The sequence below is a fragment of the Nesoenas mayeri genome (assembly GCF_963082525.1).
Source record: "Nesoenas mayeri genome assembly, chromosome: 26".
NCBI lineage: Eukaryota > Metazoa > Chordata > Aves > Columbiformes > Columbidae > Nesoenas > Nesoenas mayeri.
Window position 1 is genome coordinate 3,375,164 of NC_137552.1, and position 26,063 is coordinate 3,401,226.

At 54.3% G+C, this 26,063-nt stretch overlaps 4 protein-coding genes across 8 annotated transcripts; 2 read left to right on the plus strand and 2 right to left on the minus strand.

Moving 5' to 3' along the window:
- Window positions 1-257: 257 nt before the first annotated feature.
- SNF8 (SNF8 subunit of ESCRT-II) lies at window positions 258-2,883 on the plus strand (the record flags this gene model as incomplete). 3 transcript variants are annotated; one of them, XM_080360033.1, is made up of 8 exons in its annotated part: window positions 258-311; window positions 448-498; window positions 711-849; window positions 1,108-1,212; window positions 1,488-1,560; window positions 2,132-2,273; window positions 2,442-2,516; window positions 2,746-2,883. In XM_080360033.1, 8 exons carry the CDS (start codon window positions 258-260, stop codon window positions 2,881-2,883), a joined length of 777 nt encoding a protein of 258 aa, XP_080216159.1. The 3 variants fall into 3 exon arrangements, with proteins under 3 accessions (XP_080216159.1, XP_080216160.1, XP_080216161.1); XM_080360034.1 differs by having other exon boundaries at window positions 2,445-2,516; XM_080360035.1 differs by lacking the exon at window positions 448-498.
- Window positions 2,884-3,239: 356 nt separating this feature from the next.
- UBE2Z (ubiquitin conjugating enzyme E2 Z) lies at window positions 3,240-12,679 on the minus strand. The gene is made up of 7 exons (XM_080359771.1): window positions 12,265-12,679; window positions 10,716-10,788; window positions 9,192-9,379; window positions 7,773-7,884; window positions 7,125-7,237; window positions 6,559-6,649; window positions 3,240-5,619 (listed from the first exon to the last, which is right to left on the minus strand). The coding sequence occupies exons 1-7, from the start codon at window positions 12,603-12,605 to the stop codon at window positions 5,449-5,451; spliced, it is 1,089 nt and encodes a 362-aa protein (XP_080215897.1). The 5' UTR covers window positions 12,606-12,679; the 3' UTR covers window positions 3,240-5,448.
- Window positions 12,680-13,392: 713 nt separating this feature from the next.
- Window positions 13,393-15,744, minus strand: ATP5MC1 (ATP synthase membrane subunit c locus 1). Of its 2 annotated transcripts, none has more exons than XM_080359811.1 (5): window positions 15,668-15,744; window positions 15,198-15,246; window positions 14,583-14,660; window positions 14,136-14,311; window positions 13,393-13,603 (listed from the first exon to the last, which is right to left on the minus strand). In XM_080359811.1, exons 2-5 carry the CDS (start codon window positions 15,234-15,236, stop codon window positions 13,489-13,491), a joined length of 408 nt encoding a protein of 135 aa, XP_080215937.1. In that variant the 5' UTR covers window positions 15,237-15,246; window positions 15,668-15,744; the 3' UTR covers window positions 13,393-13,488. The 2 variants fall into 2 exon arrangements, with proteins under 2 accessions (XP_080215937.1, XP_080215938.1); XM_080359812.1 differs by having other exon boundaries at window positions 15,620-15,693.
- A 624-nt stretch (window positions 15,745-16,368) lies between these two features.
- CALCOCO2 (calcium binding and coiled-coil domain 2) lies at window positions 16,369-23,431 on the plus strand. Of its 2 annotated transcripts, none has more exons than XM_080359847.1 (11): window positions 16,369-16,511; window positions 18,047-18,235; window positions 18,609-18,723; window positions 18,836-18,969; window positions 19,286-19,411; window positions 19,887-20,014; window positions 20,126-20,216; window positions 20,823-20,945; window positions 21,415-21,535; window positions 21,928-21,965; window positions 22,472-23,431. In XM_080359847.1, the coding sequence occupies exons 2-11, from the start codon at window positions 18,056-18,058 to the stop codon at window positions 22,646-22,648; spliced, it is 1,233 nt and encodes a 410-aa protein (XP_080215973.1). In that variant the 5' UTR covers window positions 16,369-16,511; window positions 18,047-18,055; the 3' UTR covers window positions 22,649-23,431. The 2 variants fall into 2 exon arrangements, with proteins under 2 accessions (XP_080215973.1, XP_080215972.1); XM_080359846.1 differs by having other exon boundaries at window positions 16,392-16,511; window positions 20,823-20,927.
- Window positions 23,432-26,063: the final 2,632 nt, after the last annotated feature.

Here is a 26,063-nt window from a genome sequence, read left to right on the forward strand (position 1 = left end):
ACAGCCCTGCCCCAGAGGAGCCCTGAGCCCCCCGCTCCCTCCTGACCCCCCAGAGGGGACCCAACCCCCCAGAGCCTCGCCGCCACCCCTGGGGACACCACCCCCCACACCCACGATGCCCCCATTGCCCCCGCTGTCCCCCGGGGGTGACCCGGGTGTCCCCGTCATGCAGGGGGGACTGCGACCCCCGCCGTGCGTCAGCGCCGCTTGGCGCGGGGTGATGACGTCAGCGGAGAGCGCCGGGCGGCGGCGCCGGGATGCACCGGCGGGGAGTGGGCGCGGGCGCCATCGCCAAGAAGAAACTCGCGGAGGTGACGGGGGCACCGGGACCGCGGGGGGGGAGGGGCGGCCGGGCCGGGGTGTCGGACCCCACCGGGCTCGGGTGGGGGGACCCCCGAGCTCCCTCCTCCCGCGGTACCGGCGCCAGCCCCGTGTTTTCCTCCGCAGGCCAAGTACAAGGAGCGCGGCACCGTCCTGGCCGAGGACCAGCTGGCACAGGTGTGTGAGCGGCGCGGGCGGGGCCCGCACCGAACCCGGGCGCGTTTCCCCGCCGCCGTGTCCCGGGTGTCACCCCCGGGCGCTGGGGACAGCGCTGCGGCGTCTGCCGGCCGAGCGCTCCGTGAGGACTCCGCTCCAAGTGCCTTTCCCTGTGCTTATGGAAAATCTGCGTTAAATAACGCAAACAACACCTCTCTGCGGTTCTCTTTCAGATGTCTAAGCAGCTGGACATGTTTAAGACCAACTTAGAAGAATTTGCCAGCAAACACAAGCAAGAGATCCGTAAAAACCCCGAGTTCCGGGTGCAGTTCCAGGACATGTGCGCGACCATCGGCGTGGATCCCTTGGCATGTGAGGAGCAGGTGCCGGGTTAACGACCGCGGCTTCGTCAGCTGCAGCTTCCCCGGGCAGAGCTGGTGCTGTTTCGATTCTTGGGGCTTGTGAATCGGTGTGATGTCCCTCTGGGTGTTATTTACTGAAAGCAGGGGGGGAAACAGGCGAAGTTAACCAAACCGGAGACTAGTTTGTCACTGATGGATCGGAGTCTCCTCACAGCTTCACACCAGCAGCTGTTCAGGCGCGCTCACTTTCCGCTTTCTCTCTTCACAGCTGGGAAAGGATTCTGGTCAGAGATGCTTGGAGTTGGAGACTTTTACTACGAGCTGGGGGTTCAGATTGTTGAGGTTTGCCTGGCTCTGAAGCACAGGAATGGAGGTGAGGACTCCCCAGGCTGGTTTCCAGGGGCTGCAGCAAGCGGGAGGGCAGCGTTCCCGGGGGAGAACGAGTCGTGTCGCTCAGTGGAACATTCTGTAGTTGATTTCACGAAATACTGAGATGGCAGTTTTGTCTTTATTGCCCCCAAAAGCTCGTTCTGTTTGTACAAGGTTACAGCTACTCCCCGGTGACAAACACACAAAGGACCCTTAGGTGCAGCTGGAGTGATGTTGCTGTGCAGTGACGCTTCCCTGTCCCCTTTTGTCCACTCGCAGGGCTGATAATGCTGGAAGAACTTCACCAGCAGGTGCTGAAGGGCCGGGGGAAGTTTGCTCAGGACGTCAGCCAGTGAGTGTCTGTCTGGGACAGGGAATCGAGTGGCATTTGGGGAAGAAAAGGGGTGACTGGGCTCCAGATGTGACCTCCAGCAATGGAACCACGTACACATGATCCACAATTAACCCACAACTAATGACGTTGCAGAAAGCAGCGCTGTGCTCGGGGAGCCCTGAGGTACAAAGGGCTGTTGCCTTGAGCTGGAGACAATGGGTTCCCCGCAAACCCAACTCGCTGCCGCGGTCTCTGGAGCTGCGGGAAGGGGCTGAGACGCGTCCTGCAGGAGCGGATTTAAGGACACCACTAATTGTGGCTGAATCTTGCAAGTTCAGCACTCGAAGCTCAGGTGCTACAAGTGTGTCTCTAGCGCAGGTCTGCACTTCTGAAGGGGGCATGCAAACTAATTCTAAGTTGCGCTATGAACACTTTTTCAGCTGTTGATCACCTGAAACTGCAGCAAGCTCCGAGGAGCTGCTCTTGCTCGTAGCTTCTGCGCGTCGAGTGTCCCTCATTGCAGAATGCAGCGTGCGGCTGGGGAGCGGCTCCCGCTTGACAGCCTGGTACGTGTCCCTCTGCTCTGCAGGGACGATCTCCTGCGGGCCATCAAGAAACTGAAGGTCTTGGGGAGCGGCTTTGGGATCATCCCTGTCGGGGGAACGTACCTGATCCAGTCTGTACCCGCCGAACTCAACATGGATCACACTGTCGTCCTGCAGCTGGCAGAGGTACCGAGCCAGGAGGTTTTAAAGTACAGCCACCTTGAAAGAACCTTATTGCATCTGTGATGGGGAGCTGTGATTAGGCCAGGCCTGAAGGCAAAACTGTCCACACTCTTCTAAACTATGGACTTAAGTCTCACTTATAAGCTCATAGTATTTTTCCTCTCTTTTCAGAAAAAGGGCTACGTAACGGTCAGCGAGATCAGGTCCAGCCTCAAGTGGGAGACGGAACGTGCAAAGCAAGTGCTGGTATGTACAAGGGTCTCTTGTGTGCAGCGAGTTCAGGGGCTGTGTTAGCGCAGCAGCGCGGGGGATCCTGCACCAGCTGGGAGACCGGGGGCTGTAGACACGCTAAAAATTATTGTAGCCCAAGCTCTACACCCTCCCTTGCCCTGGAGTGAAGGTGGGCTCAGGCTTGTGTTGTGAACGGCTTCTCAGCCATTAGGTTTTGCTCACGGTTTCCGCTCTGTTTGCGCAGGAACACTTGCTGAAGGAGGGAATGGCCTGGCTGGACACGCAGGCAGAGGGAGAAGCTCAGTACTGGCTGCCCGCGCTCTTCACGGAGCTGTACGCCCAGGAAATCACTCCGGAGGAGGCCAAGGAGGCAATTCCGTGACTGCTGTGTGCTGTGCCCCTACAGTCCTGCCTGCGAGGGTATTTGCGTATCAGCTGCAACAGGGACAGCGGACTTGAAATAAACGTTTTGTAAGAAGTGTCTAGCTTGGAAAGTTTAATAGGACTGATTCATATTCGCTTGGCTCTGAATTTTCTCCTCTGTTGTGGGTGGAAATGCCACTTACCATTACAGACAACTTATGGCCTTGTCCCAGCAAGAGGCAAACGGCCTGAGCTGCTCTTGCAGCTGCAGTCTTGGGGGCTGCAGCTGTGGCAGCAGCAACACCAATAAACTGTCCTGTTGTCCTCTCTGCTCTGAGCGAGTTGTTGTTCCACTAAGGAGCAGCACAGGCTGGATTCTGCCAAAACAAACTTTATTGCACAAAAAAAAAAAAGAAAAGATCTTATGTACAATAGTATATAAACAAGGTATCTTAGAGTGACTCTTGTGCATATATTTTCAACTCAATTAGGTCTAAAAATCTGTTGCTAAAACATCTCTGCCTAGAGCAGTCATTGGAGGATTGTCACTTTGAAATGGAAACATTCGGAAATGGCGGGACAGACAACACCAGAGCTAGAAAACTAATTCCTTTACAGCCACATGCGCGTTATGTGAATAGTGTCCACAATAAGGCATTTTCTTGTTCCGTCGGGTCAGTGGATGGTAACGCCACATGCATCACAGACAGATTTCAGAACCAGCTCCGCCCGAAGGCAGCGGAGTCACAGCTCCACCTGCAACGCTACTGAACGGCGACAAATGTGACATTTACAATGGGATTAGAGAGGTGGTGACACAGCACACAGTTCATGGCTTCTCGGGAGACCCCGCTGCAACCCCCGGACCCCGTGTCAGGGTGAAACTCGCTTTATTCCCTCTCATCTGGTGTATAGATGTTGAGTGAATCCTACGTAAGTTCAGCTTTCCCTTGAGGGAAGACAGAGTTTAAGTCTAAAGCCAATGACAGACCCACGGGCGTTTGCTCACTAAAGGTTCCCAAGTTGTTAAGTGGCACCTTCACAATTCAGAAACGTCTGCAGGTTCCAGCGCCGTGGCCGCGGCAGCGCAGGCTCCGGGGTTCTGCGAGATGGGTGGGAATCTCAGAGACTGAAGGTCCTTCAGTGCCGCGGGGGCATTGCCATCCTGTCCCACGCACGGTGGGGCTTTCGGCTGTTTTCAGCCGTTTTCACTGTTTTCAGAACCAAGGTGACCGCGTTGGGAATTCTCCCGCCATTGAAAGTCTGAAACGGGGCCGAGCTGGTGGGAAGGTGTCACAGAAACTGGGAGAGGGCCCGGGACAATGTGCAACTCTGTGCTTAGCTTGCTATTGAAGCTCCCATAAAAATAACTGAAAAAAAATATATAGATTAAACTCTTTATCAACAAACATTCTGCTGCTCCAATGAGTCATCACCAGGCTCCTTTACATGGGGAAACGGGGTGTTTCGCCTCCACCCGGGTTACACCGAACATGTCCTGGGTGCGGCGGCACCCGCAGCCGCCTCTTCGCTCCCCGCAAAAAGCTGCTGCGTGAATCGGTCAAAGAACTCAGCTGTTAGATGTTTCACTCGGCCAAGTTTGGCAAAGGAATTGGTGGGTACCGAGGCGCACGGCTCTGCAGAACTGCACCCAAAAACTGGCTTCCTTCACTAGAATCGCCCCTGTTCTAGCACTTCACTCTGGTGGCTCAGGGCGGCAGGAGGGAGGAACGTCAAATACTCCACAGCCCAGGTGGCGAGCAAAGAGCAACAAAACAGCTCCACTCAGAGCAGCCAGAACAAAATCTTTCCAGAATGCTAAACTCAGATCAACACCTTGAAAAAATAATACTTAAACTAGACTTATTTTTAAGTGCTCCCCGATCTGTGACCAATGATTTGCTCGCTCTCCTTTCCCCACAAGGCCAGGACCAACACACCTGCACTGCATTCAGCAATTCTTGCAGTTCCCACTTTTCATTTTGCACCTGGAGTCTCAGTGGACAAAGGCTCCGGGAAAGCTTGCGGAGAGGAGCCCAGACTCCAGCACTGCTCCTGATCTTTGGTCTGTCTAGAACAGCGTCTAGAAGAACGACATGGGCTGGGTGGGCTCTGGGGAGCAGCGAGGCCCCGGCTCTCCCCACCCGCACAAAAAGGCTCCGCATGGGCCCCGTCATATCCTGGGCTCATCGCGGGCTCCCGCAGCTCCTCACGCGGCCCCAGGGACGGGCTCGCTGTCTAGCAACAGAAAAGCTGTCAAGAGGATTTGCAGTCGAGATCTCATTCTTTAATCAAATGGAAGGGAAAAAAAAAAAGAAGAAAAAAAACCAACCAGTGTAGGCGTTTCCCAAAAAAATAACCTGATGCCACATGCTCCGACTTTCTAGGGTAGTCAGTACCTTTGAAGAGTAGCCTGCCACAAGCTCGGCTTTGTCTCGCGTCAAGTCTCGCTCAGCGTTATCCACCAGAGCAGCACGAGGAGACAGAACATCCCGCAGTTCTCTCCGCCCTGGCCCTGGTTGGGTTGAGTCTGTCCGGGGTGCGTGAGAGGGTGAAGACAGAACATCCCGCGGGCAGCGCAGCTCTAGGCTTTGGAGCAACCTTGCGTGTCCGTCTCTGTCTCGGAGGAGCTGCTCTCAGAGTCTATTTCTGTCATCTCCTGCTGGTGTTTCTCTTGCACCTTCTGCCGGATTCCTTGCAAACGCACCAGTAGGGACAGATAGTCAAAGTGGCCTCGTTTTTCACCAAAGGGATCCTGGAAGAAAACCAGAGATAAGCCCATCAATATAGACCGTTATCCACCTGGCAAGAGGCAGAATGAAGAAAGCCGTGTAGCAATTGGGCAACAAATGGTCAAAGCATTAAGGGTTAAATCCGATCTTATGATGGAGAGGCCCCTAAACTTTCCCCTGTCATGGCAGACCTTTCTGGTGGGAATTTCTCACTCCATACATCAGCCCTTCTGCTTTGGGAGTGCTTTGCATTTCTGGATGGCACTGACAGGAAAAAAGGGCTCGGATACACAAGATCATTAAATCAACCACCTCCATCTTTTCTCGGCAGTGGAATTTCTCAATGAGTCAGACAGAGGTGGCTGATGAGGGAGGAAGACGTGTCTGTTCACATGCAAACAGCTCGGCAATCTGTTCTGTACAGTGCAGAACCCAGGCCCTGCGTCCAGCCTGCCCTGTTGTCACTGCTCCTCCAGCCCGGCCTCCCCAGCAGCTCCCGACTCGGCCACTTTCAGTCTCATCTGCCAGAACAAGGAGCGTCGGGGCAAAGTTCCCACCCAGAACCTCAGCAAACAAGAAACTCTACCTGTGTGGCATCAGGAAACGCTGCTGTGGCGCTCAGCTGCCACCAGCACCACGTAACCCGCCTGCACCCACCCTGCCAACCCAGATCCACCGGGGAGCAAGTGGGCCTGGCTGCACTGCTGGGAGAAGCCCCAGCCCAGCGCCCGGGGACTCTCCCAGCCTTGAAAACACCGCGTGCAGCCTCCAGACTTGGGGTAGGTCGGGTTTTATCCCCAGGAATGTCTCCGCTTCATGCTTCGAAGTTGGAATATATAGTTCACAGAAAGATCCAGATCCACCCCATGTACCTCCAGGTGCTGCACGTTGTTGTTTGTCACTAACCACACACCTGTACCTAAAGCAGCGAGTTATCAACAAGAAAACTGTCTGCCACCCACCTGCATTGTCTGACCTTGGAGATAAAGTCTCTCTTTACACACCCCTTCGTAGAAGTCGTAGTATTCCATGAAGGATTTCTCCATGACGCCCCTGAACACAACGAGAGAGCAAACGGTCACCACAAAACAACAGCAACATCGCCTGCGGTTGCCCCCTCGCACTGAGCTCCAGTTTGTGTGGCCAGTGTGGACACAACACCGCGTGTCCCCAGCCAGTAACAGGGGACAGCAGGGCAGGACACAGCAAAACCGACGGCAGCATCGCCGCGGCTGCAGAGCTTCTGCATGTTGCCACGAGAGCTCTGTTCCCCTCCTGAGAGATGGTTTTCCCCAGAACACAAGGCACATTTATTCTCCAGCAGCCGTTGGAGGTTGTGGCCATCGCACACACTAACTCAGCCCTTAGCGCACAGATGCTGCCGGCCGCTTCAGGGGAACAAAACAACTCAGGGAAAGTTAAAGACCCACTGGTCCATAGAGCAGCTCTCAGGAGTTCAGGAAGGGCAGCCAGAGTTTATTCGGCTTCTTACACCCACGTATGCTCTCCCTACAACACCTTTCCGTACCGTAACGGCTCGGGACAGGGACACTTCCCTTCCAGCATGTCGCACACCGCTACGCGGATGGTCTCGTGCCGAATGCACTCGTTGTAGTTCTTGCTGTCCCCGGGGTGCCTCTCCTGGAAACAGAATTTGGGGCAGTGAGTCCGTGCGGTGGGAATGGCTTTTTGTCTCCTGGCCCCGGTGAATTGCGCTGAACCCACCACAGATTCGTCTGTTTGGTGTGTGCTGAGCTAATTGCTGCTGCCAAGGCAAAGCTGGCAAGATGTTATATGTCTTCAGAGCCTCGGAATGCACAGCTGTGGACACAGGTCAGCTGGTAAGTCAGGACAGAAACGCGCCTCGCCCCGAGATGCTGGAGACCACGAAAACCCAAGCAGTTTGCTCCCTGCGTGACAACGTGTCCCAAGAAAGGCCATGTCAGGAGCTGTGTAGCAGAGCAGCGAAGAGCCAACCCCTCCCCGGCACCTTCTTGAACGGCGTTTGTTCCGTTAGCTCATGCATTGGGAGCCAAGCAGCCCGTAAATCCCCCTGCACTCTGCCCAGGGGCAGAGCAAGGCGGGAGGAGCCAAGCGCCACAACCTGCTTTTGTCCTCGTCTCCAGAATGGGACCTGCCACCAGCAGCGAGGTGTGCAGGGACCTCAGGCTCTCACCTGCTCAAAGCCCGGCTCGTTGTGATACGGGTTTTCGGTCATCAGAGACTGGATGGAGATGAGGACTGAGGAGATGCTCTGTGCGGGGCTCCACGCAGGCCCGGTCCAGGTGCTGAGGCATTAAAACAGAGAAGCATCGGTTAACAGCGCAGGACTGGCCCAGTGAGCACCATCCCTCCAGCCGCCAGAGGTCGGAATGATCGTGAAACCACATCTCTGCCCTACGGAAATGTGACAGAACAGAAACCACTGCTATGGACACAGAAAGCACCGGGCACCGAGAGAGTTTTCAGAGTGAAAGCAGTTTATTCTCTCAACTCTTGAGCAAGACGAGAGGCTGGTGAACGTCACTGCTACCACACACAGGGCATCACGCAGAGCTGAGGAAAAGCGCCATTTCTGAGCATTTTATGGGCACTTTAAGCTACAGCACAGCAGCCCAGGGCAACGCGAGCCGCCAGCACGACCTGCCACAGGTCAAAACCAACAGCTTCTTAGGAACTGAAACCTGATTTTCAAGCCTCAGACAAGCCATGCGATGCCGATGCTCCGCACCGAGACTGCCCTCAAAAGCACCGACGGGAGCTCTGCTGGAGGGACGAGGTGCCCGTTCCACACACACGGAGCAGCAAAAACCTTTCCACGCAACAGCAGCCGCAGAAAACGCTGTTCTGCCACTTGCCCTTCACATCCCAGCTCAGACACAGGCCCGTCCCCCGTGAGCTGAACGCGGCTGCGCTGACCCACATACGCTCTCCCTAAATCCTGCCGCTCACGCTCCCCCCGGCGCTTCTCGGTTCTGCTGCGGCTGAGGCTCTTTGTTCGCTCTTCAATAATTCAGCTCCAGGGCTACAATTGCCAGAGCGACACGGCTTCACGCAGTTACAAATCCAGCAGGTAAATAAGGAGGGTTTGCAGCAGCGGAGCTTGTTTGAGCAGCGCTGGTGAATCGTTACACCCACCGCTCGGCCCCACGTCTGACGTGTAGGTGGAAACCCAGAGCAGTCAAATGGCTCTCAAGGAAGTTGTTAGCGGCTTTTAATTTTTTTAATTTATTCTTAAACCCACACGGAGAGAGGAAATTAAAACCACAAAAACCTACATTCAAACAATATTGAGGATTAGGCTGCAAAGCGCAAAAGTGGAAGAAACGCGGCGCTCGGGCTTTGCGGGGGGAAGCGGGAGACGCGCAGCAGCAGCCACTGGGCTTCGTGCTTCCCCTGCTCCGTCCTCAGGTGCTTTTAAAGACAAGTTGGACTCTCATTTGTGCCGCTCTATGACCCTGATTCTGTACACGACTTCACAGCAGCATAAAGGCGCATCCAAGCACATGTGTGGGGCAGGATTGGGGCACAAGGCACAACCCAGCCTGGAGCCACCTCCTGGCTCACCAACAGAACAGCCAAAGTCTCCTCTTACCCCAGAATACTCAGGCAGACTTTCCCATTGCGGTAGAAGTTGGGGTTAAACCTCACTGTGTTATTTCCTGTTGTCATCAGTTTGACCCGCGGAGGGTGGATGGGATAATCTGGAGGACAGCGAAACAGGAACAAGAAGAAACCCCCTTCATAAGGCGTGTCAAATGGGCCTGTGATCAATGCATGAATCTGCAAAACAAAAGCCCGTCTTGCGCACCCGTTGCCAGGCTGTGCAGCGCTCCGCAAACCTCCACAAACCCTCCGGCCTGAGAAACCCCCGCCCGCAGCGGCATCTCCCACCAGCACCCACCGTGTGTGGCCCATGCCGACCCCCCCGCTGTGCCCCTTGGTCCCCGCTGCGCCCCCTCGGTCCCCCCAACATGCAGAGTGGGTTCCCAGCACAGGGTTTGGATCGAGGCCGCAGCAGCTGCCTCCCATCCAGCTCTGCGCAGCCCCAAGCAGACTGAATCACAGCTCAGCTGGTAAGCTCCGCTTTAAAAAAAAATATATAAAATATGAAAAAAATCTAATTTTAGAAGGAAAAAATCCAGAATTTCTGCCAAAACTAGAGCATTCCTCAATTTTGTGGTCTTGTGCTGATTTTTGGTCTTATTAAAATCAATCGTTCCATTTCCTCTGCCAGGATCCAAAATTAAGACCCTATTCTCTCCATGCTAATTGCCCTCAAAGATCCCAATTGTCCAGGAGGAAATGTGCTCCCTTGGGCTGCTAAGGGAGCTTGTACCCCCCGGTGATCCAGGCAGCCCCCGTTCACCACTCCCTGGGATTTGGATCAAAGCCCCCAGGCTGCCGTCCCAAACCCCCATTCCCACCATAGGGCGCTGGGGCCTTTCCAGGAGCCCGCGCTGCAGCCAAGACCCCCAGTTGTGCTCCCTCCAAACTCCGCGGCCACACTGCAGGCAGCAGCTTCCCTGGGGTGTCTGGGGGATCCGGGGGCGGGGGGGACGGTTGTCAGGGTGTGGGGGAGCCCAGCAGCCTCTCTGCAGCCGGACAGGGAGCAGGTGCGGGGACAGGGACACATCCTGCTGTCGCCAGCCCATGATTCCACAGCTCCAGGTGCCACGGGGGGATCACGGACACCCCAGCGCTGCTTGTCACTAATGGACGCTTCTCATTCCCAGCTTCCCTGAGAAGCCCCCATGGCCAACAGCTTTTCCGGGGGCTCTTTCCTCTCCAAGCTGCTCTGTTGATGGTTTTCAAACATCCACAGGGTGAAAGGAGCTGGACCAGCCCCCACCAGGTCACAGGGACACTAAAGCGTCTGGGGAAGCTGCTCAGAACCCTGTGACGGCATCCTGCTTTCCAAGAGCCTCCCCCTGTGTTAAACACAGCCTGGCTCAACGGCACAGCCAAAACAGGAGCCTCGTTATGCTCTTGCAAGGCTCACCCTGACTCCTCTCAAACCACTATGGGAATAAACACTCCGTTTGGGCAAACACTCCCGGCAGCCGTCACCAGCAACACACGGAGACGCAGGAAGTTGAACCAGGTCCAGACCTCTTACCTTGGTCATGTCGTGGGGATCAGGCACAACAAACATTCCTGGGGGTGGTTCCTTGTAAATGGACATGATATCCCTGAGCAAAGGAAACAGGAATTAGTCGAGATCTCCCTCCCTCAAGGCATGGAACCTTCTAGATGCAAAGGGACAGACTTTTAAGACAGAAATTTGCAACTTGTGAAGAGCTGGATGTTTTTCTTTTGCTTCTATTTCCTGGCTGAGCTCTTACAGCGTTTCCCCAAAATAAATGAGGCGTTCCAGGAGCACAAGCAGCGTTCAATGGATCAATATGCAAGACATCAGGCCCAGCACACCGTGACTACCAGCCGCCTTGTCTCTTACCATCTCCAGTACATAAAGCTTTAGCTATAAACTCCCCCGATGGCAGCATTTAAAAGTCCTCGTAGGCAAAGTTCATTGTTTCAAGGATGACTTTCCCACCTCGTGGTTTCCCTCTTCACGCTCAGCCTGTTGATGGGATCCCTTTTGTATACCCAGGCGTTTGTTTTCCCCACATATACCGGGACTCAGCTGCCTCTGAGATCGTTACAGCTCTGACAGGTTTGGGCTTGAGGGTCCATAAGTAGTTGGGATGCACATACACACACACACGACTTGACCACGATGTTTCCTTAGGAATGTGGCCTCATTGAACTGAACAGGAGCAAGTCACCTACAACTCCACGCAGTTTACAGATGAACCAAATGCCACCCACTGCCTTCAATCACCAAACCCCCCTCCCGTGACCCGAGCCATGCAGAGCTCCAGGACAAGCTCCACCTTGACCTCCCCCCTTGGGAAGCAACAGCAGCTCAGGGACGTTTTGGGGCAAGAACGAGGACGGGGGCACTGGAGCGCACAGCCCCGCTGCCACCGCAAGCTTTGTGCTTTGGGCTGGAAAGCGCCCAAATATCTGGTGCCATCTTGGGAAGAGATTCCAGAAGCTCCAAAGCAAGGGTGAGCAAGAGCCTGGCGGGCAGCGATTCCTGCTCCGAAGGAAGAGGAAGGGCTTGTTGGAGCAGCACCAGCGTTTCTAACGACGCCAGACCATATTGCTCGTTATAGCAAAGGCTGTCGCCACACTGGGGTGCACAAGATGATGCTGTAAGGAGCTGGAGCGGCAGCAGTTGGGAGGAGCATCGCTACGGGCAGGTTTAGGACAAACACCTGAATGTGGCTGTTGGGGAGGACTGAGAATCCTGCTCTCCTCCCCAACTGGCAGCGTCTCCCAGGAGCCACCAGCAACGCTGCGGGCAGGACTGGAGCTGAGGAGCTCGGCAGGACACAGCCCCAGCCACAACCTGATGGTGGGACGGGCGTCTATGGCTGCGGGGCAGGGGAGACCCGTCCTCCCCAAACCCCCGGGCAAGGGGGCACCATAGGGACCGGGCTGTGTCCCCAGGAACCCCCAGGGCCTGTCCCCAGGCCCCAGTCCGGGTCTCCAGGCCCGCAGGCGAGGCCCAGGGCCCAGTGACCGCCGCGGGGTCCCGTCCCCGCCGCTCCCGCCCCAGCAGCCCCGGGGCCCGGCGGGCCCGGCCCGGCCGCTCTCACCGCTTGATCCGCAGCAGACAGGCCGCGCTGGGCCGCTCGCTGTCCCAGTCGCCGCTGACCGTGGGGTCCCAGAAGGCCGAATGCGTGAGGAGCGCGGCCCCCGCGGCCGCCGCCGCCGCCGCGATGGGGGCCCCGCCGCTCCCCGGGCCGCCGCCGCCGCCGCCGCCGCCGCCGCCGCTCGGTGTCGCAGCGCCGAAACCCGCCGCCGCCCACAGCTCGGCCGGAATGAAGACGCCGGGGCTGGCCGTGCCGCCGGACGGCGGGCTGGCCGAGCCGCTGCCCGGGGCCGCCAGCACCGCGGCCGGGGCCGGGGCCTCCTCGGCCGCCGGACTCTCCGCCATTCCGGGGAACGCCGCTTCCGGGACTCCGCACCAGCGAGTCTGTCGGCCAGAGCGGCCCCCACCGCCCGCCTCCACCACCGATGGCCGGCCAGAGCGGCGCCTCCCCCGCTTCCCCCCCTCCCACTGCCGGCGCAAACTCCCCCCGGCCACCATAGAGTCTTGTAATGGAAAAGCCTCATCGCAGGCTAGAGCGTCCTACTGCGGAGCAGCGCGCCCCCTGCTGCAGCGGGGGTCTCCCGAGGTGGGGGCAGCAGAAATAACGAGTTCGGGGCTTTTTGGGTGGAAAAAGCCTCGTTGAGGGGAAAAAGGAAACAGAACTGAGCTGTGGTGCTTTGTGTAGACAGATGTTTTGAGGAGAGACATCAACAGTGTGGCTCTGAAACCAGCTCTTCTGGCCGAAATGAGCAAGTTCAGAGGAGGTGGCAGCACATCCCACGTGTACCAACTGGCGATTCAACGGTGCAAACACCAGCAATACACTTTTACACACATGCACCTGCACCCACCAGCTCATTTCAGTGAAAAAAAAGAAGAATGCAAAGCATTTTCAACGCTATGTTAAAAAAAAACACCACTCTGTCAGCTCATCTGGAAGCATCAGCGCTTGGTGGGATTTTTGCACAGATCTGAGCTGTTCAAGGACATTCCTCCCACTATCATTTCACATTCCCCTTCTGCTTTATCGTACCCAGGATGTTCACCCTCTTCAACCAGCAACTCATGAGAAGTCTCCCCCACCACTGGCCCAGAACACAAGGAAAAAAATAAAGCCACCAGTTTATTTAGAGAAATGTTTTCTTTAATTGTCAGTCTGGGGCGCTCAGGTGGAAACGTTCTCCAGGCGCAGAGGACGGGGGCGGCCGCCGCAGCCGGCCCCGCGCTGTCACATGGCGAATAGGATGAGGAAGGCCACCATCAAACAGAACAGCCCCATGGCCTCGGACAGCGCGAAGCCCAGGATGGCGTAGGAGAAGAGCTGCTGCTTGAGAGAGGGATTCCTGAGCGGGGACACACCAGAGAGAAAGGGGGGAAAAGATCCACAGTGAGAAATAAACACCCCAAACCAAAGTCCTGATCATCCCATCCCAGAAACCCAGGACAATGTCACAGTGGCGGCACATTTGGGAGCAGGTTCAGGGCAGGCGGCCACTGGTGGGACTGAGAAAGCCCAGATTTTCCCCTGGTTTTAGAAACGGGGACACGGTGAACCCTGCAGGCTGCTGTCACCTGCCCTGGTGGCATCAAGTAACTGTTGCCAAGAGTTTCATTTCTCCCGGAGATGGGCAGCGTGGCTGCATCGCGTGGGGAGGTACAGGGTGGATTCACACAATGCAGGCATTTTTTAATTTATTTTACTAGAATAATGGATTTTAACCACTATTTTCTGTTCCGAGGTGCACAGCTGCAGTGAAACAGCGTTTGCTCACACCCACTGCTCACATAGAGCTTGACATATTCCTGAGAATGCTCCACTGATCTATTTAATTTAGTGCTGGGAGATGGGGATGAACTGGAGCGGGCCTGGCTCACCTGGCATAGCCGATGATCAAACTGCCGAACACTGTCCCAATACCGGCTCCCGAACCGGCCACCCCCACCGTGGCTGCGCCGGCACCGATGAACTTGGCGGCCGTGTCGATGTCCCTGGAGACCGCGCTGGTTTGGAAGCCGCGGCGGGACAGCTGTGCGTGGGACACACCGGCGGGCTGGGGGCACAGGAGAACAAACAGCCTAATGACACACTTTAATTATAAATAGATTAATTCAATAAAACACTGTCTCTATTTATCCTCTACTCAAGGCTGAGCATGATCAGCCGAGCTTGCTAAGCCACCACCGCTCTGGGCTGGAATTTATGTCCCCATATGCACCACTCTCATGATAAACAAACTGATTCCTCCCTCTCAGGTGGAACCATCACATCTTGCAGGCAGTGAGTGGGGAAATACGGGACTCGGTTCACCCCACAAGTCTCACCTGTATGGCCTGAGCCTCAGGCCGGCTGAAAACAGACACTGACACGGGTCTGGCCAGCGCCCTGGAGCAGCAGCGGAACTGGAACAAAACACAATTAACTCCTGTAATTAGACGTGTCCACAATAACCCACAGAAAAGAGCAGTTATTTTATGCAGAATAGTCTTAAAATTTTTTAAAACATCTCAAGAATGAAATGAGACTCAAAAGCAAAGGCTTGTGGAAATGTAGGGCATTTCTAGTTTGGCCAGTTGGATTAAGACCACAAGGAACGCTGCCCCAGAGCACACGTGTCACGGCTGCTACAGCAGCTCAGTCCTCACTGCAGCTCCACCTTTTCTCCCCAGTTCACACCTTGACACAAAGGGCTGACCCGGCAGCTCCGGGACAAGCAGTTGATTGTGGAGCAGCCTCGGGGCTGCAGTTCAGCACGGCTCAGCTGGCAGATCCCACCCGCTGGGCACCAGAGGTCACCTTGTTTCCCCTCCTCGCCAAATCCACCGTGAAACAAACCCGCACAATCCCAGCTCAGCTTTGAACCGAGCAGCGCAGGGTAAAGTTTGCAATCACACATCCCACTGAGCGCCACCACAGCACCCAGCGGAGACACCACTCACCAGGGCTGGGGAGCTGAGGAGCGCCAGAGGAGCCTGCATCGTGCTTCACCTGCCACAGAACAGACACGGGGTTGGATCCCCGAACCACCGGCCAACGCGCGGTCCCGGGGCCGCCACACGACACGTCCCGCCCGAGGCTGCTCCCGCCGCCCCCATCAACCCTCGGCCGGGCCCTTCTCCCTTTCCCTGCCCCGCTCCGACTCCGCCGAGGCCCAGCTGAGCCCGCCCGAGCGCTGGGGGTGCGTGGGGACGGCGGAGGCGCCGCCACTTCCCGCGCCCGCCGCCTCCCGCCGAAGGGCACGGCCCGCCCGGGCCCCGGCCACACCGCCCGCCCGGGCCCAGCGCTGCCCCGCGGCCGGCGGAGCCGCTCCCCGCTGCGGGCGGGGCTGGTGGGGCCGGAGCGGGGCCGGAGCGGGTCCCACCTGCGCGGGTCCGGCCGGGGCTGCGGCGGCTCTGCGGGCAGCGCTCACCTTGCCGTGTCCCCCCGCGTCCTCCGCGCTCATTGGCTGCCGCCGTGCGCGGCGCGCGGCACGCTGGGACAACATCCGCGCTCTCCATTGGCTGAGACTCGGACGGCACCTCCCACCAGCATCCGGGACAGCGCAACGCGGCGGGAGGGCGGTGTCTCCACACGGATCGTCATTGGTTGGTTATTTTCTCTGCCTGCTTGCTGATTGGCTGGCGGCCTGGAGGTCTTCCAGAGGACCATGAGGCCGCGGGGCCGCTCTACCACACCATAGAGGTTACCATGGAGGCGGGCGCGATGGCGGCTGCGCCCGCCCCGAGTCTCTCCCAAAGGGTCGTTTTTGACAGTTAAACCTTTTCCCGTCGTTTATTAAAGCGCCCGGTTCAGCCGAACGTCTCTAGGGCCGAGGTTTAGCGCCGCCGCCTCGGGGGCAACCGGGGCCTCGGGAGGGTTCGCCGGCCGCGGTGCGGGGACAAGGGCTCCGTGCGCCGGTACCGGCAGCCCAGGGCTGGAGGCCGAACCGGGGCCCGTCCGTGTCCCGCCCCCGGGTGCCCCGGGACAGAGAGCGGCCGGAGGGGCCTCCCCAGGGCTCGGTACCGGGATTGAAACTCCCTGAGCTCCAACCCCTCCCGGCCCGGCGGCCCAGGACACCCGGCACCGGGGGGAACACGGGACCCGCCCGCACCAAACTACAAGTCCCGGCAGCGCGGGCGGGGCCGCCGGGGGCGGTGCGGTGTCCCGGGGGCGGTGCGGTGTCCCGGGGGCGGTGCGGTGTCCCTGGAGCGGCACCGGCGGCTCCGCCTTTTCCCGCTTGCTCGCAGCCCCGGCGGTTCCAGCCGCTCCTCCCGGTGAGTGGGGGGGGGGGGGGGGGGGAGGAGGTGACGGGGTCCCCTGTGCCCCTCCCGGGTCTGACCCCCGGGGCCGGAGGGTCCGGGGCTGCCCCGCTGCCGAGCGGCGGCGACACTTTCACTTTCGTTTCCCGGTGGCGGAGCCGGGGCGGGGGGACACGACATGCGAAGCCTTGGGGTGCCCGGGTACCGGTACCGGGGGTCGGTGTCACCGGAGAAGGGGCAGCCCGCGTTGTTGTGTATCTGCGGGACGCTGCGGGCTCGTGGCAGCAAAAAACAGCGACAAAAAATTCAAATACCAAACAAAACAAACGGAGAGGTGTCGCGATACCTTGGTACCTCTGCCCCGTCAGGCACAAACACCCAAAGGTGCCGCTGTCCCGGTCCCGGTCCCCTCAGGGGCCACCGCTGGTGACTTCCGAGCTGTGCGCGGAACAAACTGAGCGGTGATCAAATGTCCTCCCACTCGTGTCCTGGAGCCACCGCGGCCCTCAGTGTCGTGAAGATTCCACCCAAACCCTCTGTTTGCAGCAGGCAACGACTCTTGATTTTCTTTGCAAGTTGCTTTTAAGCCTGGTGGCAGCAAGCGCTGTGTCCCATGCTGAAGCGATGCAGGAAAATGATTAAGGTGCTGTCCTTAATTTGTTAACCTTTTTTCATCCCAAGGCAGCGTGTCAGTGCAGTTCTCGCTGCTCTTCTCAGCTCTGGTGTCTTTTCCTTTCCCAGCACAGCCCCGCAGTCCCCACCTCAACTTCTGCCTGGTTTCCAGGCTGTTCTTTGTCACAGAATATGGACGATCTCCAAAAAAAATAACAAATGCAGGTTCTAGGGAGTTAATTTCCCTGTGAAACGTCTGGATTAGAGATGACCTGAAATGCTCCAGTGGGCTGGTTGTTCCTGATGAACCTTCCCCCGGTTCTGAGCTCCGTCCTTGCTGCTGCTGCTGTCACTGGGAGCAGCTGAGAAGATTCTGCTGGGGATTCCTGGAACTGCCCAGGGCTGTAACAGGGTTTGCTCTGCGCTGCGGCACAGAGCGGCATTTCGTGTCCTGTGTCCTGCCCTGCCCTGGCTCTGGCACTTTGGGTGCTGGTTGGATTGATGCACCCGCTGTGGATTTATGTTGTGTGATGTTTAGTGTCACAGCACGCTGGGAAGTTTTCTGTACTGGGAACTCGTGTGAAAGTTTTAGTGCTATTTGTTGACCCTGCTGTCACCCAAAGTATTCATATCAGCACTGGGAATCATCTTGCAGCGGTCACGAGTCGCAGGGCTATAACGGCCTCATGACACGGGCTGGTGAGACAGAATTGTGAGGACCTGCCCGGCCAGGACTCCTCTGTTTGCGCCATTCCCGGCCACAGCAGCAGGGCCACCAGGCACCTGTGTGCCTGCTGAGACACCTTGGGCTGTGCGCAGTGAGTTTGGACCTCGCAGCTGCGTCACTCACAAGCCAAACTTTGTCGAACCCTTCGCGGATACAACTGTGTTGGTAGCATCTGAAGATGAGATAATCCCCTTCTTCTTTCCTCTTGCAGACCTCCGCAATGGACAAGACCTCAGACGAGCCGCCCACGTCCGCCGTCCTCTTGGACAACTGCCACTTCTCCCAGGTGGTCTTTAACAACGTGGAGAAGTTCTATGTTCCCGGAGGAGACATCACCTGTCAGTACACCCTGACGCAGAACATGGTTCCTCGCGGGAAGGACTGGGTGGGCATCTTCCGGGTGAGTGAATCCCGTGAGACCCCATGTGCCAGGCAGCAGTGGGAGAAACGAACAGCTCGGCATCTGCTTTATGCTTCATTCTAAGACAGGACTTATGGCTTTGATAGAACAACGGGGAATTGTTTTCAGTAGTAACCCTGTGTAACGGGACATCTTTGTTGTGGCTAGGGACAAGGTGCCAGGTCTGTTGTGACCTGAACAGCTTCAGCGCTGTCAAACACTGGTTATCATGTCATAGGATAATCATAACCTGTCATAGGTCAGATATCAATGCAAAAGTCCTCCCAGTAACTGATCTGTGTGGAAATACAGTCCAGTTACTACAGGATAAACATGAACTGTGTGATGCCATATAACAAGTTTGCTGTTTCAGGTGGGATGGAAAACAACCCGGGAATATTACACGTTCATGTGGGCTCCTCTGCCCAGTGACACCCACAGTGACACCAACAGTGACGCTGCTGCGCAGCACCAGATCCAGTTCAAAGGTGAGCAGGGAGTCGGGGTCACTCCGGAGTGCGCACACTTTCTATGCTATGTAGTTAAGAGACTTGGATAATTAGAAGCTGCATGTGACGGGGCTGTTGTATTTGTCTGAAGCTTACTACCTCCCCAAGGACGACGAGTACTACCAGTTCTGCTACGTGGACCAGGACGGCGTGGTGCGGGGAGCCAGCGTGCCCTTCCAGTTCAGAGCAGAGACCGAGGATGACATCCTGGTGGTGACCACGCAGGTGTGTGTCTCCCATCCCCAGCTTTTTCCTGCCTCCGCTTTGTTGGTGTGTGCTCACTGCCAACAACGAGCGACCCGGTAAATGGGATGCCAAGACTTGTGTTCTGTTCCTGGCTTTGCTGTGGATCTGTCACACAGGTTTGGGCAGACTGGGGAGAGCGAAGCAGCAGCGTGGTCTGCGCTGGTAGTGAAAGCATGGGAAGGTGCACGGGGTTCCCTGCTGCAGAGCTCATCTTCCTTTGCTCTTCACACCATGCTGTTTGGAATGTTGCTTTTTGGTGCTGCTGTTGTGAGTGAACAACTTTGCTGCTTGCCAGGGAGAAGTGGAAGAGTTGGAACTGCAAAACAAAAATTTACATGAAGAAAATAAGGAGCTGAAGGCGAGCTGTGCAAGTCTCCAGCAACAAAACATCAACCTACAGGAAGAGCTCAAGAAGACACAGGTAAACAAAAAAGTTAATCTAAGTCAGCAGCTTTAAGTCTGAAAGATGAAGAGGGATCGAGTCGGGTCTTGTTCCACTGTACGCTTCTGGGAGAAAACAAAAGAGGTTTCTCCACGTGTTATCTGTTTAATCTTTTACCAAATCATACAACACCTCCACTGTGATGAGAACAATCATGATGAACAAGAGGCAGCAGAAGACACAAGTCAGGAACATATGGGAACGGGAGTGTTCAAAAATGTTTTGTTGGCTGTCCCTAAATTGCATTATTATCTTTTCCTCCTTCAGTTCTGCTCAGGGCTTAATATAAATTAAACGGCATGTGAAAGAGGAGTCAGAATGCAAAGGAGAGATTTTCCTCCTTCAGACGGGCTGCCGGGAGGGGTTGCAGTTGAGGGATTGTGCAGTTCCAATGCAGAGCAGGACTGTTGCTTCAGTCCCGTTTACCACCTGTCAACCTCACTGTGATTTTCAGGAGCTGCAGAATAATGTAGAGTCTCTAAGGAGCAACATAGAGAAACTGGAGCTGGAGCTGAATTCCCTGAGAAAGGAAAATAAACATCTAAAGGAGCAGGATGACTGCAGAGGGGCGGAACTGCACCAGTAAGTGTATTTACAGCATATCTCAAAACAGAGTTTCATGTAAGCACCTTGCCTTTACGGATTCAATTTCCATCTGTGAAAGTGCGGTGTGTTTTGATTTGTTTTGAGTAGACTCAAAGAGCAAATTCAGAACATGAGCTCTGACAAGGACCGTCTGGCAAGCAGACTGAGAGCAGCCCTGGAGCACATGGACCAGCTGCAGGTAGCAAACGGAGCTGCCCTCCCTCGCTTTGCTTTGCCTCCGTCAGAACTGAGCAAACTTGAGCAAATATGTGGTGTGTGAGTTTCTTTTTTGATTACGTAGGTTCTATAGGTTCTTTATCTCAACCTTTGATGTGATTTGACCTCCAGGAAACATTGGCAAGCTGTTTTGTGAAAGGGCCGAGGGGGATGTGCAAAGAGAAACTGAGGGTTTATTCCCTGCAAGCGTCCCCTTTGCGTGCTCATTAAGTTGACCAAAGCCAGACTGTTGTTCACCTCCTGCCAGCTAAGGATCCAGGCAGAAAACACTTCTGTTTGGAAAAACATTCTAATACATTCAATACGTGGGTAGAAACAAGACTTGTAGCTGGGAGGTGTGTGAAGGGAGACTGATAATAGCTTGGTGTTAGGTCTGGGACCTGGGACACCCGGAATGATGGGCTGAGCATCAGTTGTAGAGTCCAATAGATCCCCGTGGACCTATTCTCAGTTTCTGCAAAGGTTTTAATGGGAAAATGCAGCTTTGCTTTCTGCAGCAGAAGGTGCCTGTGCTCCTCACTCACAGCTATTTGATTTTCCCTTTCCGCCCACCCATCTTTCTTCCCAGTCTCAAGTGCTGAATTATGAGAAAGAAGTAGAAAACCTGTCTCGTGTGAACCATGACAAGACAGAGCAGCTGGAAAGTCTAAAGGAGGAGAATCGCCGGTTACGCGTGAGCAGAACTCAAGAGGTAGAGCCGTCCCTGAGCACCGCGGTGCAAGGGGGAGCTGGGACGGGGGGCTGAGGTATCCTCAGCACGGAGCAGGGACAAATAGTGCTCAATCCTGGGAGAATCCAGGGGATTCCATGACAGAGACAGACATTTATGGTGCCGTGGGCACTGACACAGGCGGCTCTATGAGCACACCGACAGATTCTCGTACTACACAGATATAGTGTACACAGATGGTTTAGTTCTGGCAGAAACGCCTGGATAACAAGACATTGTAATTGGGGTTCTCTGCAGGAGGAAAGTCAACCTCTGTCTTGATCTCTTTTGGGTCAGCTCGAGGCATAAGGTAAATCAGTGGGAATTCAGGATTGATATTTGGCTGATTGCGAACTGGTTTATTTGCCTGTTTGCCATGATTTACCAAATAACACCCTTTGTAGCAACAAACCTACTCTGTTGCGATCATCTTGTCTGCCGTTCTTTGCAGAATCTGAGGGATGAGAACGACGCGCTCCTGAGGCGTCTCCCGTGGGCTGGAGAGGGTTCCTCCTCCTCCGGTGTTCCTCAGGCTCCGGAAGGATTTCTTCTGTTTGGAAATCCATACTGTGGTGAGATCACTCTGTCCAGAACTGCAAACACACAGCAGCGAGAACCCCAGCAAACTCCCCTCCCTCTGGAACCGAGTGCTGGAGAAAAGCCGCTGTTGGCAGCACCTCCGTGCAGCTTCACCTGTGCGCAGGTGACTTGGCAGCTGCAAAAGGTGCCAGGTGTGACAGCTGCTCAGTGACCAGGGATGGCTGTTCTACCAGGAGGGACAATGATTAGCGAGTTGGTTCAGCTGTGAGACAGCCAGCTCTGTGGCTTATGTCCAGTTTCCATACTCCTAAATATAGAGGTTTCAATCCAGAGCCCCATCCTCATGTTTCAGGAATGTCTCGTTATCAGCACATTACGGTGTTAATCATTTTGCTGTGGCTAAATTGACCACTTCTTTTTACAGCTGCAGGAGCAAACCTGGGGGCAGGAGCTGCAAATGTAGTAAGTAAAGCGGACGTGAATTTGTGGTTTATGGACACAAGTTAGTGCTTGGAAATAAAAAGCTGCAAATTCATCTCTGTAACTAATTGTCTACATGCTGGTTTAGTCCCAGTAAGACAGTGGACAACAAAATGGAGCCAGAGATGCTTAACACATAGAATTAATGAGAGTTATGTGTCTCCAAGAAGAGAAAGGAAACTCTGTTGACCTTACTCTGTAAGGACCAGCTCTTGGCAGCACCTCATGTCAGAACGAGCAGCATGACCATGTTTCATACCGGAGACATGGACACGTGCTGCGTAGGACGGGAGGTCAGAGTGGCTCTCAGGAGCTCGTCACTTTTAAGTGGTATTTAGAGAAGCTTGGAGACATTTGAAAACTTGGGAGTGTTACAAGTCAGAGAGCCTTGTCCAAAAGTGATAATATCTGGCTACTAAACTTGTCTGTTTCTTCTCTTTGAATATAACTTTTAAACTAACTTTATTTACATTTCCTTTGTACTTCAGGCTTCTCTACGGCAATGCCCCATGTGCAACGAAGTATTTCCTGAAGACACGGGGACGAGTCAGTACGAGGCACACGTGCAGAGCCACCTCCTGCAGTGCCCGCACTGCAGCCAGACCTTCGACAAGTCCAACAAGCAGGTGTTTGATGACCACCTGCTTTGTCACGGCCTGGAATAATGCTGAATTGGTATCTGCGCTGTAGAATAGGTCCAGAGGCTGCAGTATAAATAGACCGAAATCACTGTATAAGCTTAGTTGATGCTACGATCACGCAGACCAGACTGACCGTGCCACCGGTGCGGTAATTCTGAGCTTTCTGTTCCACGCTGGACATGAGCAACACATAATGGGGTCAGACATCACATCCCGAAACTGAATCACCACTGTCCAACCTCAGTCCTGTCTTGGATCAAGTCTGTACGCTTGTTAAACGAGCCCGCAGAAAAGCAGGGGTTGAGTTGTCTGGGTAGCACAGAGGATCAGTGGTCTCTCAGTGAGAAACTGGGCACCCTCATTGAAAGAAAATTATCAGTTTGGATTATTTTTTGTCTCTAAACTTTCTTGATCTGACAAGAAGAGCGTGTTCTCAAACCAAAACACTGTGCTTCAAAACTAAGTGCCTTGGGATATTACAATGCTTTGTGCACAGATATCCAGTTACTGTCTTTATTTCTGCCTCTGGATTTTCAGTTTATAATCAGCAGCTCCTTTTTGTGCAGACACAAATGGGTAAATGTTTATTATCCAGTTGTATTAGACTGTGTTTCCTGCTGAATATCTGAAGCAATAGAAAATCCTAAGAAGTTTATCTAGAGTTTTAAGAATATTTAGAATAACGAAGACTTCAAAATGGATTACTGTTTTGATTTTGACATCAGGTTTTTATCAGTTTAGGTTTAGAGTAGCTGCTTTGAGATACGCCATGCTGGTAAGCATTATTTTTTAAAAATGTAAAAGAAAATAGCAGCAAACAAAATTAAAAGCTATATGAATAAAATATTGGAAAAAAGATGTCTGTGTTCATTCTTAAAGGAATAAATTGGAGGAGTCGATGGAGCCTTAAGGGAGCTGTTTGCTCTTTGTAGCCTTTCAGGTACTTTCTGAAGCTGCTGCCTTAAGGAAGCGCTTCAGCACAGCTCTGGTAGCCCCGGATCACCTTCTGCTTGCCCGCTCCCACCATCCCCACCGATCTCGGAGCCTGTTGGAGGTGCCTGGCACACAGGCAGCGAGTGGGTGACCGGCAGAGGGGGTCAGACTGCAATAAATCTCGTGAGGATGCTGCCTTTTGGAAGGATTTTAGGGTATCTCATTTGTTCTCTGTACTAATGACCCAGCTTCTGAGTCCAAACCATCTCCTTCGGCCTTCCACAGGTCACACCTTCCCCGGCCTGGGCAGCCAGGGACCAATTTACCCCTAAGAACAAATTACATCATATATTTTCTGACCAAGTTTTCATTTTGCTTGTAATTTACAGCATTATTTATGTTACTGCTGCATTTAGCCTTTGGAATCATAGGAGGATTCAAGCCTATCTCAATTTTATGGTTTAATACAGAAGTAGCTCAAATGGCTGATAATTAGATACAGTTACACTTTGGATGAGATCCAATATTACCTTGATGTGTGTTGGATAAGGACCCTGACATACATTTTCTAAAGGGACAGTAGGGGGTTGGCACAATTTATGCCCAAATTCATGTCACATCTGAATGGACGTTCATTAGAAATGTATCTAAAAGGAAGAAGTCCTACTCTGTGAATCTCTGTCTTTTAAAAGCTTTCCACGGTGTGGAGCAGGGTCCATCTGGCACTGCTGCTGCTGCTGCTTCACTTCACCTTAATGAGGCTCCCGCAGAGAGTGGAGGAAGCAGAAAGGAGATAAAAAGATTCCCGACAAAAGGAAGAGAAAAGATGCAGGTGAACAAAGGAGGAAAAGGAAATCTGTGGGCAAGCCGGCAATTGAGTGGTTATACTCGATAATCAACTTGTCAGTTTGATTTTAAGACACAGCAGAAGAGATCGATAATTCTTTACAGCAGCATAATGCACATCCAGGGTTTGAGGTACTTTGATAATTGAAAGCCTCATTTCAGAGATCAGTCCTGTGCTCGTAAGTGGAGGCTTTTGTATTGGGCATGGGAAGGGTGAGAGAGCAGCGTTGGGAATGGTGGAAGAAGTGTTCTAAGCTCAGTCTCAGCCAGACTGCCACACCGGCTTAGTTGGGCAGCTCAGGATAACCTGGGGAAGGAAACGCTCACAGGCCCCCATAACACTGAGAAGTGAAGATATGACCCTGACACACGGTGGGATTTGTCACTTACGTTATTCGGTAAGGACACAGCGTTCACCTTTGTTCTGCTGTGGAGATCCAGACTGACCTAATCCTGCTCACGCAGGAGTCAACCAGCCCCTTTATCTCTAGGGCACTCGTACAAATCGAGAGTGCAACATGGGTATATAAATGGCACGAAATCCAAACGCTGCCATTTATCACCCTCTTTGTGCTGAATTCAATCACTAACGTGAAACGCGCTGAAGAATCGAACCTTTATTGTTTTGTTGGTGAAAGGATTGGGTCCCAGAATTACATCAGTTGTTTTCTCTAAACAGCTATTAGCCTCCTCCATTATACCAGCGGAACTGGTTTCCATCCTCTGGCTCATTTATTCCAAACCAGCATTATTGAAGTGAATGGGGTCCAGGCCCTGGATATTAGAAGAGCTGTTGGTCTCCTCATAAATAACAAGTTGTCAAGGATTTTAATGGAAACCCTTAGAGTGCTGTAAATCTGTGCAGTTCTGCCCGCATCCCCTCCCTCATTTCCATCACAATATCGCTCCGGCGGGACTGCAGCTTGCAGCATGTGCCAGGCAGCCCAGATTGGTGGGACACAGGGGAAGGACGGCAAAAAATAAAAATACAGGGAAAAAAGAAGCTGGAGATGGGGTGGGGGACTCAGAACAGTTGGTACTGCGTAAGCATCTGCTGGGTGGCAGTTTCGGAGTCACCTGGCCCACATGGCAAAGGGTCAGGGCTGTTCTCGGGGGGAGCAGAGAGGGGAAGAACAGAAGCAGGGATGTTGGTGGAATAAAGAGGGATGTATCACAGTTTACATTTCGCTCCGTTGGTCTGTGAAGCAGTAAATCTCGGCAAGGAGAGGGTCTTGTTGGGTTTTGATCACAATTTAAGCGGTAGAGCTGGTGCAGTGGTGTTGCGTACCTTGGCTCTTGCTGTTGGGCAAAGAGGACTTTCCTTTTCCAGGTGATCTTTTTACCTTCCCAGACAGTCCAAACTTCAGGGAAAATGTAACACCACATCCTGATGCAAACAGCAGCCGTTCTGCACTTCACTGGATGTGCCCAGAAACCAGGTTATTACAAAGTATTGCCCTTGACCTCAGTCATCCCCCAAATATCTGGAGCTCAGCCGCCTGCTCAGCTCGCAGCACCCGCTGCATACACCACTGAACCCTTCTAGGAAGGAACCTGAGCTCACTCGTCTGTTCTCCGCTGGTGACACCATATTATGGAATATATTACGACCGGCACAGCCCCGCTCGTGTCCACCCCACTCAGAAAGCAGGTGGGACTG

Bases quoted from the DNA above. Each gene is read 5' to 3' on its own strand.
- UBE2Z (XM_080359771.1), bottom strand. From the start codon at position 12,605: ATGGCGGAGAGTCCGGCGGCCGAGGAGGCCCCGGCCCCGGCCGCGGTG. The intron at 9,380-10,715 runs GTAAGAGGTCTG...TTTGTTTTGCAG, and splicing joins ATCCCCACGACATGACCAAG to ATTCATGCATTGATCACAGG. The intron at 7,238-7,772 runs GTGAGAGCCTGA...TTCTGTTTCCAG, and splicing joins ACGAGCCGGGCTTTGAGCAG to GAGAGGCACCCCGGGGACAG.
- ATP5MC1 (XM_080359811.1), bottom strand. From the start codon at position 15,236: ATGCAGGCTCCTCTGGCGCTCCTCAGCTCCCCAGCCCTG. The intron at 14,661-15,197 runs GTGAGTGGTGTC...GTTTTGTTCCAG, and splicing joins TCCTCAGCTCCCCAGCCCTG to TTCCGCTGCTGCTCCAGGGC. The intron at 14,312-14,582 runs GTGAGACTTGTG...CTGTGCCCCCAG, and splicing joins CTGAGGCTCAGGCCATACAG to CCCGCCGGTGTGTCCCACGC.
- CALCOCO2 (XM_080359847.1), top strand. From the start codon at position 18,056: ATGGACAAGACCTCAGACGAGCCGCCCACGTCCGCCGTCCTCTTGGAC. The intron at 18,236-18,608 runs GTGAGTGAATCC...TTGCTGTTTCAG, and splicing joins ACTGGGTGGGCATCTTCCGG to GTGGGATGGAAAACAACCCG. The intron at 20,217-20,822 runs GTAGCAAACGGA...CTTTCTTCCCAG, and splicing joins AGCACATGGACCAGCTGCAG to TCTCAAGTGCTGAATTATGA.